The 16,344-nt window shown below is 33.1% G+C and overlaps 2 protein-coding genes across 2 annotated transcripts; both read left to right on the forward strand.

Moving 5' to 3' along the window:
• Positions 1 to 293: 293 nt before the first annotated feature.
• On the forward strand, positions 294 to 9,999 carry LOC119837863 (peroxiredoxin-2-like). The gene is made up of 7 exons (XM_038363643.1): positions 294 to 428; positions 504 to 549; positions 1,023 to 1,164; positions 2,035 to 2,170; positions 3,639 to 3,741; positions 7,282 to 7,410; positions 9,467 to 9,999. Exons 1-7 carry the CDS (start codon positions 396 to 398, stop codon positions 9,556 to 9,558), a joined length of 681 nt encoding a protein of 226 aa, XP_038219571.1. The 5' UTR covers positions 294 to 395; the 3' UTR covers positions 9,559 to 9,999.
• A 2,755-nt stretch (positions 10,000 to 12,754) lies between these two features.
• On the forward strand, positions 12,755 to 16,113 carry LOC119838016 (myrosinase 1-like). The gene is made up of 6 exons (XM_038363828.1): positions 12,755 to 12,789; positions 13,072 to 13,217; positions 13,460 to 14,127; positions 14,492 to 14,797; positions 15,226 to 15,467; positions 15,894 to 16,113. Exons 1-6 carry the CDS (start codon positions 12,755 to 12,757, stop codon positions 16,111 to 16,113), a joined length of 1,617 nt encoding a protein of 538 aa, XP_038219756.1.
• The last annotated feature ends 231 nt before the right edge of the window (positions 16,114 to 16,344 follow it).

Genomic DNA, 16,344 nt, shown 5'->3' on the forward strand with positions numbered 1-16,344 from the left:
AATCATTATTATTATTATTATTAAGTTTCTTTCCATGTACAATATTGTTAAAGAGTTAAATAAAAATATCAAACACACACACTACCACATTCACAAAAGTAAGACGTGTGTACAAGAAACAGTCTTTCAAGCTTTCTATTTACAGTATTAGTAAGATCAACAGTCCAAATGTAACGTAATTCTCTTTAAGTCTTGATATTTTTTTGTCTAATACCTATGGCTTCCTATTGGTTATTATTTTTTTAATTTATTGTGACAGGAATTAAATGTCATTCTGACAGCAAAATAAAACGTGACTTTGAAGTTAAATTTTGACATAATCAGGTTTCGAAGTTCACTGAATTACGAGAGAATTCGACTAGTTAATTTTTATTTCATCTTCATAATAGTTTAAAATGTCCTTCTTTGTTAAGCAATGTATTCGACGAGTAAGTAACACAGTCAAACATTTTTCTGTCAATAACATTGCTTATTTTTATGAAATATAATCGTAATCTTTTTAGGTCCTCACACCGGCCGTATCCATAACAAAAAATAGTTTTTCGACCAGTAAGTACATATTACATAATTGGTACTATTTGTTATTCCTATGCAAGTGACCTCCTGATCTTTAGCATAATGAAAGATATTACTTTCATGCCTACTTTTCATAACTGGCTTTCGCCAGTAACCAATTGGTAATTTTACAATCGGGAATACCAGAAAAATCAGAAAATTTAACAACACAATCTTATTAAAAACAAGGTATTAAAAGCATGAGTCTTGTTTTACATATTATGTTGAACTAAAATTATTACAAGAAGACATTTCTATGCTACTCTTAAACACTTAGTGTTCTAAGATGTTGGTGCTTTTATCACTCTATTTTTATACATTTATTAATGATATCACGTTTTCCGAGAGTTTCAAATATACATTTTCTGAGGCTATATAAAGTGCAGACTCCAAAAACCTCACAAAATTAAAGTAACTCCTGATTTTATATGCACTAATCCTTACTAACTTTTTTTTTACAATTTCAGCCAGTTCCGTTTTTGCTCCCAGAGTACAAAAGCCGGCACCTGATTTTGCCGCCACAGCTGTAGTTAATGGAGAATTCAATCAGTTGAAACTAGCAGATTTCTCAGGAAAATATGTTGTACTTGTGTTCTACCCACTAGATTTGTAAGTCTATGTATTTTGTTGTAATTTTAATAGAGAGAAGCAAAAAATAATTATGGGAATGTTCCCAAAATGCTGTCGACTAATTTATATGACAGGATGATAGCTAACCACCCCTATATTAACAGACTAGAGGAACTTTTTCTGGAAATTCTGATTTCTATGAGACCATAAATTTGTATAGACTACATGATAGAAGTGACCATTGCAAGTGCTTTAATGCCGTAGATTCAGTTTCATTCAACATTCTAGAAATCATGTACTCATCATGTCTTTTGATATTTACACTTTATTTAATAAACATTGTTTGTGTGTTCCACTTTGTATAAACATCTAACCATATTTATTCCTTTTGAGTCAATTTAATGGATGGATGTTATCCCTGGTCACCTACTCATAATATGATCATGGAAAATAAACTTGTGGATAAAAATGACGTATCTGTTCTAATATTATAAAGCTGAAGAGTTTGTTTGTTTGAACGCACTAATCTTAGGAATTACTGGTCCGATTTGAAAAATTCTTTCAGTGTTCCTCAATAAATGATCTATCTATCATTTTTTGAGGAAGGCTGTAGGCTATATATTAGGCACTGGTTATTTTATATACATTAACAAAAGTTACAAAATCAGTAGTAACCAGAGAAATTAATTTTAATATTATTTAGTTTAACATTTGTTATGACTACCATGATGATATGAATATCATAATACCTTCACACTCAGTCAGTAGAAAATAATATTGAATGGTTTCTCATGGATGTAGTAATAGAAGTGAATGATGCTCCTTAGCTTCTATTATGAAGTGCTCATATTTTTGCAAATCTATGTGTATGTAGCATGTCACCTAACCAAGAAATTATTATTATTTCAGCACCTTTGTCTGCCCAACAGAGCTGATTGCGTTCAGTGATAGATCTAAAGATTTTGCAAGCATTGATTGTCAAGTGATTGGTGTTTCAACGGACTCTGAATTCAGCCATCTTGCTTGGGTCAATACACCCAGGAAGGTATTTATACTAGCTTTCTGTCCGCACTGTACTTTAAAAAAGAAGTGAGTGTAACTCTCCTGCCTCCTAAAGATGTCTGGAGACAAAAAAATCAGCAAAAAATTTCTCGATTGCAATTTGAAAGAAAGATGAGCAAACACACTTTCGCATTTAGTATGATATTAGTATTGAATAAAGTTTAATATGATAGTATAGAAAGGACGAAATATCTGAATCTATGCCTATAATTGTAAAGAAAAAACTTGTATTTTTACACAAGAAAAAAAATTATAAATTGGTCCTCTGGGGAATTTATAAAACTTTTCACCATTAGAAAGCTGCAACTTCACTGAGTGACATAGGCTATATATGTACCACGGGCGAGGTCGGGGCGAACAGCTAGATCCACATAAATTTCTAATGACTCAGCATATATTGCCACACTTAACCAGTGTATATGTAATTTTACATATATTTTAGTATACATATACATATACTAGCTGACCCTGCAAACGCTGTTCTGCCTGACTCTTATGGCGTATAAAAAATTAATAATAACCGATTCTCAAACCTACCCAATAAGCTCACAAAATTCCATCAGAAATCTTTCCAGCCGTTTCGAAGGAGTATAGCAACTAACATTGTGGACACGAGAATTTTATATATATAGAGATGTAATTTTTGTTAAGTCACAACAATTATTGCATAGTCGGGTAGTGACAATTTGTATATTTTAATGAATATGGCATATATTATGTAACTATATAACTACTGAATAAATTTTGTGAAAAACTTATTCAGTAGTAATATAGTTGTTGCTTGTTTCTTTGCATTTTCAATTCCAGATTGTGAAATTCACCATTTGATACTCAAGTGAGATCTAACCTTTCAACAGAAATATTTATACTAGACTAACTGCACGCCCCGGCTCCGCCCGGGTAATCTTCTATCGTAATTGAAATAAATAAATAAAACACTATCCTATCTTCTAACTTGGATCAAACTGCAAATAGTGTGCAAATTTGATTAAAATCGGTTGAGTAGTTTAGGGAGTCCACCACGGAAAAAACACGTAACTTATATATAACGTTATTTATATAGATTACGATATAAAACCTCCTTCTCGCATATTAATTAAATCTCCTCTAATCTCAGGTTAAAATGACTAAAAAAGAAATCATACGACTAATTTACTTTCTTTTTTACTTTATGTATAGCCTATAAGCAAAAATAATGTAAACGTCCAAGGGTGAAAGAATTTTTTAAATCGGTCATTATGTTTTTGTGATTATCCCGTTCATACAAACAAGCACTATTCAGCTGTATATGTCATCTTTAAATTGGTTTACTTGATTTTGTAAAAGAGAACCACTACGAAATGTATAATATTTGTCAATAGCCCTAACAAGCCTTTCTCACATTTTTTGTCTTTTATTTCTTATACTTAAAAAAGTAATTGTAAATTAACGAACGTTTTATCTGTTACCAGGATGGAGGCCTGGGCAAGTTGGACATTCCTCTATTGGCCGATTATAAGAAGAAGATCTCGCAGGACTATGATGTTTTACTGGATGACGGTTTTGCCTTAAGAGGTGAGATTAAAATAAGTTTTTTTTTTCTGGTGGTTTGCCTGATGGTAAGAGATCACCGCTAGGCGAATGCGCTATTCGCTTTTAAGGGGTAAAGAATGAGGAAGGATTGTTAAATGGTTAGAATAATTGGACTGGGAGGGGTGAGGAAAAGGAAACGGGCCTCCGGTAAGTGGGGGAGTTTTGTTTCGTACGGTAAGTGGCTCCCCCACTTACCGTACGAAACAAAGTAGCATGCTTCTATTTCACGCCGGTTTTCTGTGGGGGTGTGGTACTTTCCAGGTGCGACCTGGCCCAATTCGTACCGAATTGATTTTTGTACATAATTATTTGTGTATAATATGTATAAATATATATGAGTTGGATGTTTTATTTTATTTATTTATTCAATGAAAGGCTTACCTAACTAGATAGAAAATTTCTGTTAAAATTGTTAAAATACACATCAATACATTAGTACTTATGTATCTAAATTATAGGTAGGCACAGCTTTACCAAGAGTAGGATGTAGAATATAAAAACTCTCAATTCCACACCAAACTGTAAAACGTAGTATAAACCAAAGTCGCTTTCCACTACTTGTGTGTTTGTATGTTTAGATCTTGAGAAATTTTGAAAGAGTAGAAAAAATTTGATCACGAGGCGGGTTTCGAACCCGCGTCTTTTTGCCATACTATAGCAACGCCTAGCCTCTCGGCCTCTATCTTTCGGTTTTATGTGCCTAAAGGCCACCCCACGCCATCTATTGAGATGATTAAGAACCATCACATCCAATACCAAACATTATTTCAATTATTACAATATTGTATCGATGGAACGCGGCCTTTGTTATATTTAATTAATTTTTAGTTTTATAGATGTAATGATGATGTAATGTGATCACAATACGTCAAATCGTATACGTTTAATACGTTTTACAATTTTATTGCATCTCATATACTGACATGTGGTGACTCAGTGGTGGCTCAGTGGTGATGACCTCGCACTTAAAAACAACAAGTCGGGTTCGATACCTACGAGCGTGCAGGAAATAAATTGATTTTTCAATTCATCTGAGCATGTGTAACATCACCACTGCTCGAAACGGTGAAAGAATACATCGTGAGGAAACCGACATGTCCAGGAACCGAAAGTTCGACATGTGACATCTGCCAACTCGCATTTGGTCAGCGTGGTGGATTATGTCCTGGACCCTTATAGGAGGCCTATGTCCCAGCAGTGGGAACATATATGGGCTGATGATGATGACATACTGCCATTGCAAATTGCGTACAAAATCTTAACAAATCAATAATGCTGAAAAACAAAATGATATATTCATTAGTCAGTTATTTCTATAAAAATACAATTAAATAACATTAAAATTCGATAACAGGTCATTTAAACAATCTTATCACATCTAAATAATCATTCACATAGGCAATACATAATATAAAACAAATTACGCTTTATAAAACAAAGTACGCTTTCCACCGTCTGTGTCTGTATGTTTTTTTTTAATCGATATTATATACATATTAATGTACTCGAGAAGAAGGTTTATATGTATGTATCATATATTATTGCACGACGAGTCGCTAGTAGTTCAATATAATAATTCTTGTCTTGTAATACTGTATTTTATTTATTTTTAATGACATTGATTGTTAATATCTTAAATCTTTTCTACAAATTATCGTAATCAACTAGCTGCGCCTCGCGGTATCACGCGTAAGTCTTTATACCGTAGGAATATTGGGATAAAAAGCTGTCTATATGTTATTCTAGTTGTCCAGGACGTAGACAACGTACCAAATTTCATTGCAATCGGCTCAGTAGTATTTGCGTGAAAGAGCAACAAAGACACGCGCATCCTTACAAACTTTCGCATTTATAATATTAGTGAGATAGAAGGATTAGTAGAATAGTAGGATAGGATAGTAGGCTAACGATGACCATGCAATACGCATTGTTTCTGTATAGCGCAAGTCAGCTTTTAGGTGGACTGAGCCTTTCTTTACCTTCTGCAATTTATAATAAATGATTTTTTTTTTATATTAGCTATTTATCGCTATGACCGCCTCCTTGGTACAGTGGTTAACGCGTGAGCGAAGAACCGAGAGGTCCTGGGTTCAAGTCCTGGTGGGGACGCACAAAAAAAAATGTCTCGGTCTGGCAGGACACAGAAGGCTAATCACCTACTTGTCCCTAAAGAAAAATCGATCAGTGGAACAGATGTATATCATCTGCCCCATACCCCACTAGGGGACACGGGACTTCACTTATAGTTATTTGTCATTTACAAAATATGGTAGATATAGCAACGGTATGATGTATTATTTCATAAAAGAATGCTGGCACACTTTTTGGACTATTAAGATATATTCTATCGCTAGCGGATTACTTCATATTAATAATATGCCGTATCTTAATACGGAGGATAATTGCGTGATAGGCGATCATGATACATGGCAGTATTTATGTTGTTTGTTACAATTTTTTTTTTTCGTACATAAGTAGAATTTTTTTTTCGTACATAAGTAGAACGATCTAATTTGTAGGTTTTTTTTTATTTGTGGTTTTCAAGTTACACAATTTGTCTAGTGTTATAGATAAACTAGACGCTCCCGAACCCGTTTTATCCCAAGGGAGCATTTGATCGGGTTAAAAAGTATCCTATTACCTAAGTCAAATCGTATACTGTCTGCTTACCAAATTTCATCAAAATCCGTTCTGTAGTATCAACGTGATTGACGGACAAACGATCAAACAAACAAACAAACTTTCACATTTCTAATATTAGTATGATACACACATTTATGAACAGTACGCAGTTTGTTTATTTTTGGGTTTTAGTCATATTCATTTAGGGATTATTTTTGTTTAACAATGGCGTCGCCTAGAGCTTTGATTATATCACTTTCTAAACCTTCTTTATTTTTGAAAAAGAAGAGTGAATTCGAATCGAATTTTGGTCATCACACTTAAGAATCTTATTTAGTACTAGCTGCACCCCGCGGTATCACCCGCGTAAGTCCGTATCCCGTCGGAATATCGGGATAAAAGTTACCTATATGTTATTCCAGTTATCCAGCTATCTACGTACCAAATTTCATTGCAATCGGTGCAGTAGTTTTTACGTGAAAGAGCAACAAGCACACACACATCCTTACAAACTTTCGCATTTATAATATTAGTAGGAAGTAGGATTAGTAGGATAGGATAATACATATTACTTGTATTTACATTGTTTTCATGCGATGGTCATTTTAATATAATTTAACCTCTAAAAACATTTAATATATAATATATTGATTGACATATATTAAAAATCTTATAGGATATTGTTAGGATGTGGTAAGGATACCTAAGTATGTAACTGATGAACTGTATGAAAATATGTGACTGAATGAATTCATAACTAGTATTACATGGATCCTACAACTGTGTTCAGCAGAGGAAACGTATGTAGTTTGTTTCTTATCAACTAGCATTACTCATTATACGATTGAATTTCCACGCACATTATTTTTGTATTATTCCCAATATTTTCTTTTATTCCAGGTCTATTCATCATTGACAAGAATGGTATTTTGAGGCACATGTCGGTAAACGACCTGCCCGTGGGGCGGTCCGTGGAGGAAACCCTGAGATTGGTGAAGGCTTTCCAATTTGCTGATAAACATGGAGAAGGTATGTCTTATTTGACTCATAAATGTATTAATGTCTCGGCTGTCTCAACATCAAGCATTTCTACTTATATTTTAAAGGCGCCATCCTTAAATTACGTCACAAACTAGGTTTTTTCGACCCCTTCCCTCCCTCAACACAGCTTGTCACATATTAAGAACTTCGTCCCCCCATGATGTGATGTCACACACTTAATTTGTTTTTTTTGTATGTATTGAAATAAAAGAATCACATTAATATTATAAATGTGAAAGTTTGTTTGTTTGGATGTCTGTCTGTCAATCACGCTAAAACTACTTAACGGATGTGATTGAAATTTGGTGTACAGACAGGATAGGAGCTGACTTGGGTGATAGGATACTTTTTATTCCGAACGCTCCCTTGGGTTAAAACAGGAATCTTGATATCCTGATCTTGATTTTGCCAAACTCATAACTAAACTACATGCGTTTTAATAATAATTATTATTAAATTATTCACCAAACGAATTTCAGTATATCAAGTGTAGAAACAATAACAATAATATGATTTAAAGCTCATAAAGCAATAAATCAATTATATGTATTATAAATATATATGGAATGTCGTGATAAGATAAATTATGAGTTTGACGGTCATAAAACAACCTAAATTGAAGACTGTTTCACTTATCAATAATCTTCTGAAATCGGTCAGTACATATGAACTCGAGAAATTCGAAGAAATTTTTTTTATTCGGATATATAATATAAAAAAATCTGAGAATATATTAAAAGTATCTTTAAATCTGAACATATATAAAAGCATCGACATCATGTCGTGTCACTTATCTGCATTTACTTTTTATACGACGGACCGAAGGAGGATAATGTTTTTCGTGTGTATGTATGTGACTGTTTGAGCATTTTTTTGGCACGTCCAACAGCCTAAATCGCTGGATTGTAAACTGTTCTCGTTGCAGCCTTTTTTACAACTTTATTTTATTTTTTATAAAAAAAAAATAAACTGTTAGTATCAAAAATTCTGGTAGGCAGATGACAGGCTATTCCAACTATCAAAAATGGCGCACTCAAAAAAAATAAGTTTGTACAAATTTCTGTACAACAACCGACAGCCTCTATAAAATTATCATGTTATAAGTAAAATTGTAAACAGCTCAAGGAAAACTTATGCGTTATCGTTACGAACCACAATTGATCGAAAGATTACAATCTCGCTTAGATTATATTTATATATTATTTACTTATTTATTCTTCATTGCACACTTACATAATAAAAAACAGGGATAAACTTAACAAAAGCAACTTAAAACTAGTATAAAAATGGCGGCCTTATGGCTAAAAGCCATCTCTACCAGGCAACCGTTGATTATTATAGTCTGACGATTTTTTACAATTTTACTTTCACTGATACATACAAAGCTATAAACGTTTTTTATTATTTGATAAACCAATTGTCGTTTACAATTGTTACACGCGTTGTTTTATCAATAATCTATATTGTTTAACTGATATTACTGGTATAATAAATAAAATAAAAATAAACAAAATAAAAAATAATAAAACATTAATTACATCGTATATAGTATCCCTCCAAGTGCCCCCCGCATACAGTGTTGACCGACTGTTGATTTTTACTGACTTCAAAAATATGGTCGAGGTTCGAAAATTGACTATTTTTTTTGTGTTTGCTACCTCATAACTTTTTACTGGTTTAACAGATTTTGGTGATTAATTTTTTGAAAAATAAAATTTTGAATGAGTCACAAATATACACATAATTACAAACTTTCGCATTTACAATATTAGTAGGATATTATGTTTTCTAGAATTTTCAAGAACCAATTCAAACAGGTCCTATGAGATGTTTAATTGAATGATGTTAATATTATAATTATAATGTAAGTAGGGTAGGCCAATCATGATTAAAATTATTATGATAAAGTCAATTCTCATACAATAAAATGGACGAAATGGACGATTTAATTTGTAACGATCTAGCAGTATCTAGCTATCTAGCCTATTATTTAATTGCAATAAATAAATGTAATGAATTCATTCACACAACCCTTCCCTTTCAGTGTGCCCAGCCAATTGGAACCCAGAGAGCAACGCTGATACAATTAAACCCAATCCAAAGGAAAGCAAGGAATACTTCCAGAAAGCGAATTAGATTTGCCAGTTGGTGCATATAGAAAGCCTTCCTTAAATGCCTCTGTTATATCGTACAGGCAACACCTTCAACTTTGACAGCCAGTAGGGTTGCCATATAAAATTAAGGTCTAGTTCACGAAATAATTTCTATATTCATATCTCGCTATCGCGCACGTGTCGTCGTACAACGTCACAGATTAAGAATTACAACAATTTACTTATTAATTTATAGGTTTTAAGCGGAAACTAATACTTTTATCTATTACATTATAAATAAATGATCAAATAAATAATCTGAATTGAATTCTTGCGTGAACTAGACTGTCATAAGTAATAAAATTGTTATTTAAAATAATTGTAAAGAATTGAAATGTGTATAATGAAACCAAAACAGTGTTATTCAATGTGCACGTAAGATATGAGATAATTTAACTTTATCAATAAAGTTTTTTTTCATTTATCGGTGTTTATCTTTACGATCTAAGTTGATAATCTATCAAATTGCGTTTTAATATTAACCTCGAGTGCTTTGCGGATAAAAATAGAATTTAAGATATTGCAAATTTAAAAAAATGTAACGATTATACCTCTAATTAGTATTTTGGATGATAAATCGTCATTTAAGATTCGACAAAATCTTTTTGTTCGAACCGAAAACTCATTTGATATAATGCTTTATCAGTCTTATTGATTGGGGGCAATATATAATCAGCTCTTGTATCTTGTGGGGTTAAGTTCTGATCGATTTAACATCATCATACATTTTTCCTAACGATTATTGAATAAGCCTATTCCCAAAGGTCTTGAATACCGGGTCTATGTTTTCCATTTATATACAGTTAAAAATCTATACAAATACGAAATTTGAAACTATACGAAAAAGACTTATTAGATTGTATTTTCTTGTGTTTGATTTTACGCGGGTATTATATTAGAAATTAAAGAATTTAAACGCCATTTATTCATTATTAACCCAACGTTAGCGAGCGTGGTCACGGGGACGATGGAACAGTCTCCCCGTGACCAAAATCCGTTTAATTTTTAAACTTATTAGATTGATAATTCTACTCTAACTAGACTAAAAACGGAAGCTGCACTAGTGTTTTGCTTGTAAAGTGTGAAGTTCTCTTCAATGAAAATACGTTGTATCCCTGCTGTGGGGATGTCCCCAAATATGTTTTGAGCTGATGATGATGATTGATAATGAGATAAACTGTGCTCTCTTAGTGAAGACTTATGTATGACTTATGAATTTTTACATCATATCGTGAGATTGATCATGAGATTATTTTAATATTCTGTTCTGCAATAGAATCTATCGTGTGTAGAAATCTCAAGATCTAATTTAAATAAATGAAAACATTGCCAATACTAGTTCATAATAGTTCATTGAACCTATAAAACACTTCTATACTACACACCAAAACCCTACATTGAATTTATAATAAAATTAAAAAAAATGTTGTTTTCATACAAATCAATTGATAGGAAAATTGAAATGAAATCACCATTATAATAACTTGAATTATTTATTATAATCACTTGTGAGGGACTATGTCATATTGCACGGTGCTAGAAATAATATTTTGTTTTTGAACTATCGAGTATATATAATGGAGTATATATAAAGAGTTTGTTTCTTCGAACGCGCTAATCTCAGGAACTACTGGTCTGTTTTGAAAAATTCTTTCGTTTTGGATAGCCCATTAATTGAGGAAGGCTTTAGGCTATATATGCTATATAGTTATGTGCTCTATAGCTACGTAGTTTAATATTGTATCTTCGTGTCAGTATAAGTTTTTATCTTCCGCTTAAACGCAAAAATGATAACTGATAACTAGTCTATAAACGCACAATACAATCTGCTGGACCGATCCGGCTGAAATTATGCATGCAGGTAGCCAGTATGATATAGGAATCTGTTAAGAAAGGATTTTGATAAATTCTACCCCCAAGGGGATGAAACTGGGGGTAAATAAAACAGTATTGTATTCTATCGTTACAAATTATCTAAGCTTAATCTCGTACATGTAACATTAGTTAGTTTAGGTAGTATACTTATATCAACTTTTGGCCGTGGCTTCGCATGCGTTAAATTCGGAGTTAAACACGCTGAGAACCTTTCCCTTGAGACACTATTAAAAAACATCAAAAACTATGACGTAATTTTAAAGATCTAAGCATACAGACGGCAGAAAGCGACTATTTATACTATGTAGTGATATTAAAATTCAAATTAATTATTATGAAATAAAGTTATAAGATCTACAAGATGCAAATGCGTATTTAACTTTCCTATAGAAATCGCCAATTGATTAGCATGCAAAAATAACGATAATATCTCGATTAATACGATAAATATAATTTCAAATTACAATATGCAATACAATATGAAAAAAATATTTTAAATATAATCAGGTCATCACACGTCGTTTAAAGGTTATTTAAGGACAATTCCTTTAAGTATTCGGGAATTGTATTAAATTAATTTTGAATAAACAAATGATATAACAAATAGAACCGATAGCCGTTGGGGCAAAAAGATTCTGGAATAAAGACCACGTACTGGCCAACGAAGCGTGGGACGACCTCCCACGAGATGGACAGTAGTAGCGGGGAGCCGCTGGATTCAGGCCGCCAGTGATCGGTCGTGGTGGAAATCTTTGAGAGAGGCCTTTGTCCAGCAGTGGACGTCCCACGGCTGAAACGAACGAACAAATAAATAAAAATAAATCCTTTTTTATGCATTTCTCATATTATTAACATTTTGTATGAGACTTCAATTTTTCACTTATGTTTTGTAATTATGCACACTGAAGCATTCTTTTGGTATAAGGTCGTGTGACATTCTGCCATTCTGGTGGGATCTCTATTGCCAAGTTTGTAACCACCTTCTCAAGAGCAGATTTAAATAAATACATCCTTATGTTTTTTAGCAAAAATTTGTAGCTTCTAGGATATGTAAGACATTTATCGTTTTTTAATCTTTTTTAATAGTGGACGGCTAGAATCCACTGGAGTAAGGCGATCTCCATTATCTTTATTGTCTCCAAAGTTACGGATTAAATATCTTATATTTATTAATTTTATGGTTACTCGATATCAATTACAGCAATCTTAATCATGACGCTGCAAAGATAAAGAACCCCAATATATGTCTCATGTGCCGATTTTGGGATACACTCGAGTTTCGAGCACAGTAAATTTAGCACAAAATGCTTCCACTTAAAGAAGTAATTGTATTATTGAGGTACGTTGATTTATTTTTTCATCATGCAGAAACGTCGAAACTAATGGCATATTTTCAATGCAATTGGTTTTAATTTTTTTTTTTTTGACAATTATAATGTAATATAACACATTTTTCATACGACATTACTAAGTATAGTAGTGTATGTTTTATTTATTTCTTCAGTTACCAGAAAAGATATATAAAACTAAATAATCCAAAAAATCATTTCTAATATAGCATTTCTAGATAGCGTATTTTACTTTTTTATTTACTGGCACTTTATTTTGTTTTTATTTTCAGTATAATATATGGCATTACGTCAGTTAGTTTGAAAAATGAAGAAGCTCGGAATAACACACAAAGGAATTTGAGAAGGTTTCCACCAAATTTCCTGTTTGGGGTTGCAACCTCCTCATATCAAATCGAAGGAGCGTGGAATGAAGGCGGTAATTATTATTCCATATTATTAATTTTCAAAATATTTCATTATAATTTAAACTGTATATTATGAACGATGTTGCAATTAAAATACTAGTGATTTGTATGTAGTGTTTAAATATATGTAATTCTGCTATCACATAATGCAATTTCTCACCAAGTTTTCCTCATTTTAATAAGTGCTTAATTATAATTTATTTAATTAATGTTTTCCTTCCAAAACATAAATCACAAATACCAAACATTGCAGGTAAAGGATGGTCCATGTGGGACCACCTCATGAGAACTGATCCAGACCATATGGCGGACGGAAAAACGGGTGACATTGCAGCCAACTCTTACCACTTATATAAACGGGACATAGAAATGATGAAAGAACTCGGTGTGAAAATCTATAGATTCTCCATTTCTTGGCCCCGAATTTTACCCTTCGGCCGACCTGATTACGTCAACCCAGAAGGAGTGGCATATTACAACAATTTAATCAACGAGCTCCTTGCCAACGATATCACCCCATTCGTGACCATTTACCATTGGGAACTACCACAAAATTTGAATGAACAGGGCGGTTGGTTGACAGAAAATATCGTAGATTGGCTAGGAGATTATGCTCGAGTGCTGTTCCAGAATTTCGGAGACAGAGTGAAACATTGGTTAACGATAAATGAACCTTATATTCATTGCAATAACGGCTACGGTCGCGGTAACCATCCTCCGAGGATACAATCGCCGGGCATCGCGTTTTATGAATGCGGCCGTAACATTTTGCTGGCTCATGCAAGGGCGTATCATATTTATAAAGAAGAGTTTGCATTCCAAGGTGGCCAAATTGCTATTGTCATCAGTTCGGATATGGGGATGCCAAGTGATGATTCTGAATCTAGCGCCGAAGCCGTAGAAGATTACAGGGCTTTCTATGTAAGTATAATTGATTTTTTTATTTCTTCACTTTCATTATTCGCATTACTGAATCAAACTTGTGTTTAAAGTTAAATAGTGAAGTTCAAAACATGTATTCTCGTTAAATGTTATTTATATTTATTGAATGAGTGGAGTTAAATGAAAATCTTTTAATATACATTTAGTACTGTTACTTTTAGTTGATAAATTGAAACCTATGTAATTATGTTTAAATCTGATACTAATGTGAAACTAGACTTATACCTTTAAATATTAGTTAGCTACAAGACCACATTGGGAGTACATTTTGTATCTAATGCTATTTTTCTTTTTTTAAAGATTTTTGAAAGTCTTCCTTTCTATTTCAATAATACGCTTTCAGGTAGGACAATACATGGATCCAATTTTCTCCGCAAACGGCAACTACCCTCAAAGACTTATTGACAGAGTGGCAAATGCAAGTGCGAGTCAAGGCCTCTCGCAATCTCGTCTCCGTCCATTTACCCAAGAACAAATCGACTATATCAGGGGCACTTCTGATTTTCTAGCATTGAATCACTATACAAGTAAATACGTGTATAGGAACAGCTCTATAATTGGGACTTTCCAAGTTCCTTCGCATCAGGATGACGCCTTCGTTGGCACTTATGTGGACCCATCTTGGACACAAGGAGGCACTTGGCTTTTCGTAAGTAAATTTAATCTTGATTAGCTTGTTGACAGCTCATATTAAAGTTGTTACGACACTAGCTACGATATTATTTTTTTTGGAATACTTAATATTTTTCAAACGATTCTTAAACCCACCCGTAGATGCAAGTTTATTACCAACTAGCTATTACCCGCAGTTTCGCCCGCACGGTCTTAATAAATTGTCATGGTAAAAAATTCCAAAAATAGAAAGGTAGAATTTGTCAAAATGCTTTCTTAACTTAATGCGATGTCTACGTCATAAAATCTATCTGCATGCCAAATTTCAGCCCGATCCGTCCAGTGGTTTGGGCTGTGCGCTGATAGATCACTATTTCAGTCACCTTTCAGATATACAGATTACATATATTGTAAATAATTTTTGTTTAATTTAAATTCCCATATAAAACTCTTAAATAATTCCAGACATACGCACCTGGCCTATACAAGCTACTGGTACACCTCAAGGAGAGATACAACAACCCGACAATTTATGTAACTGAGAATGGCTTTGGGGATTGGGCTACGGGTCTGATTGATGAGAATAGAGTAGCTTATCTGAGGGGTTACACCAACGCTGTGCTAGATGCTATAGACGCTGGTGTGGACATCAGAGGCTATTGTTCTTGGAGTCTTATGGACAACTTCGAATGGGCAGCGGGATTCACGTAAGTTGCGTTTACTGCCTTGCCCGGTTTGACCCTGGGTGAAATAAATTTTTTACAAGAGAGGTCATTAAGATCTAATATGGCTCTGTAGCCATAGGGTCGCCTATTGTAAAATTTGTATTTTTATTCTGTACTTTGTAATATTTCCTTTTAGTGTGTACAATAAAGTATCATTCATTCATCCATTCATTCACTAACAGAACAAAAAAATAGATCTAGTGCGAGTTCGAATTGTGACACTCAGGGTTCCATAAAATAAGGATATAATATATAATGGACAGACATAGACAGACTGACAAACGAACAGACAGACTGCTTTACTCTTCGGGTAAAATTATGTATTCTTATTTAGACAATTGAGCCTAGAATCTTATAACAAATCATACACTCTAAAATTGCATACTTAATTACTCAATATATTTACAGATTGCGTTTCGGACTCTACGAAGTTGACTTCGAGGATCCAAACCGAACCAGGCGACCCCGTAAAGCAGCACTAGTGTACAAAGAAATAATCAGATCTAGGGTTATAGACCCAAATTACAATCCGGACCCTTACCTAGAGGATTCGAACAGTAGTGCAATTGTAGTGAAAACATCCGCTTTGTTTATTTTAGTATCTGCTATTATTCATAAGCTTCTTTAATCTGTGATATTTAACGAAATTATTTACATATAAGAACTTAATTGTATGATTATTCGCCAACATAAGCAGAATCTACTGAGAATGGACCAATGAAATAAGAGATATTATTTACGTTAAGTAAAATGTGTTGTAACTGTTAAGTTTTATGTAAAAATTATTTTTAAAAATCAGGTATAGTAAAGCGCATTAAATATTTTTTTTACGTGATTGACTCACATACACTAAATAAAA

Source organism: Zerene cesonia, chromosome 29, assembly GCF_012273895.1.
Source record: "Zerene cesonia ecotype Mississippi chromosome 29, Zerene_cesonia_1.1, whole genome shotgun sequence".
NCBI classification, from domain to species: domain Eukaryota; kingdom Metazoa; phylum Arthropoda; class Insecta; order Lepidoptera; family Pieridae; genus Zerene; species Zerene cesonia.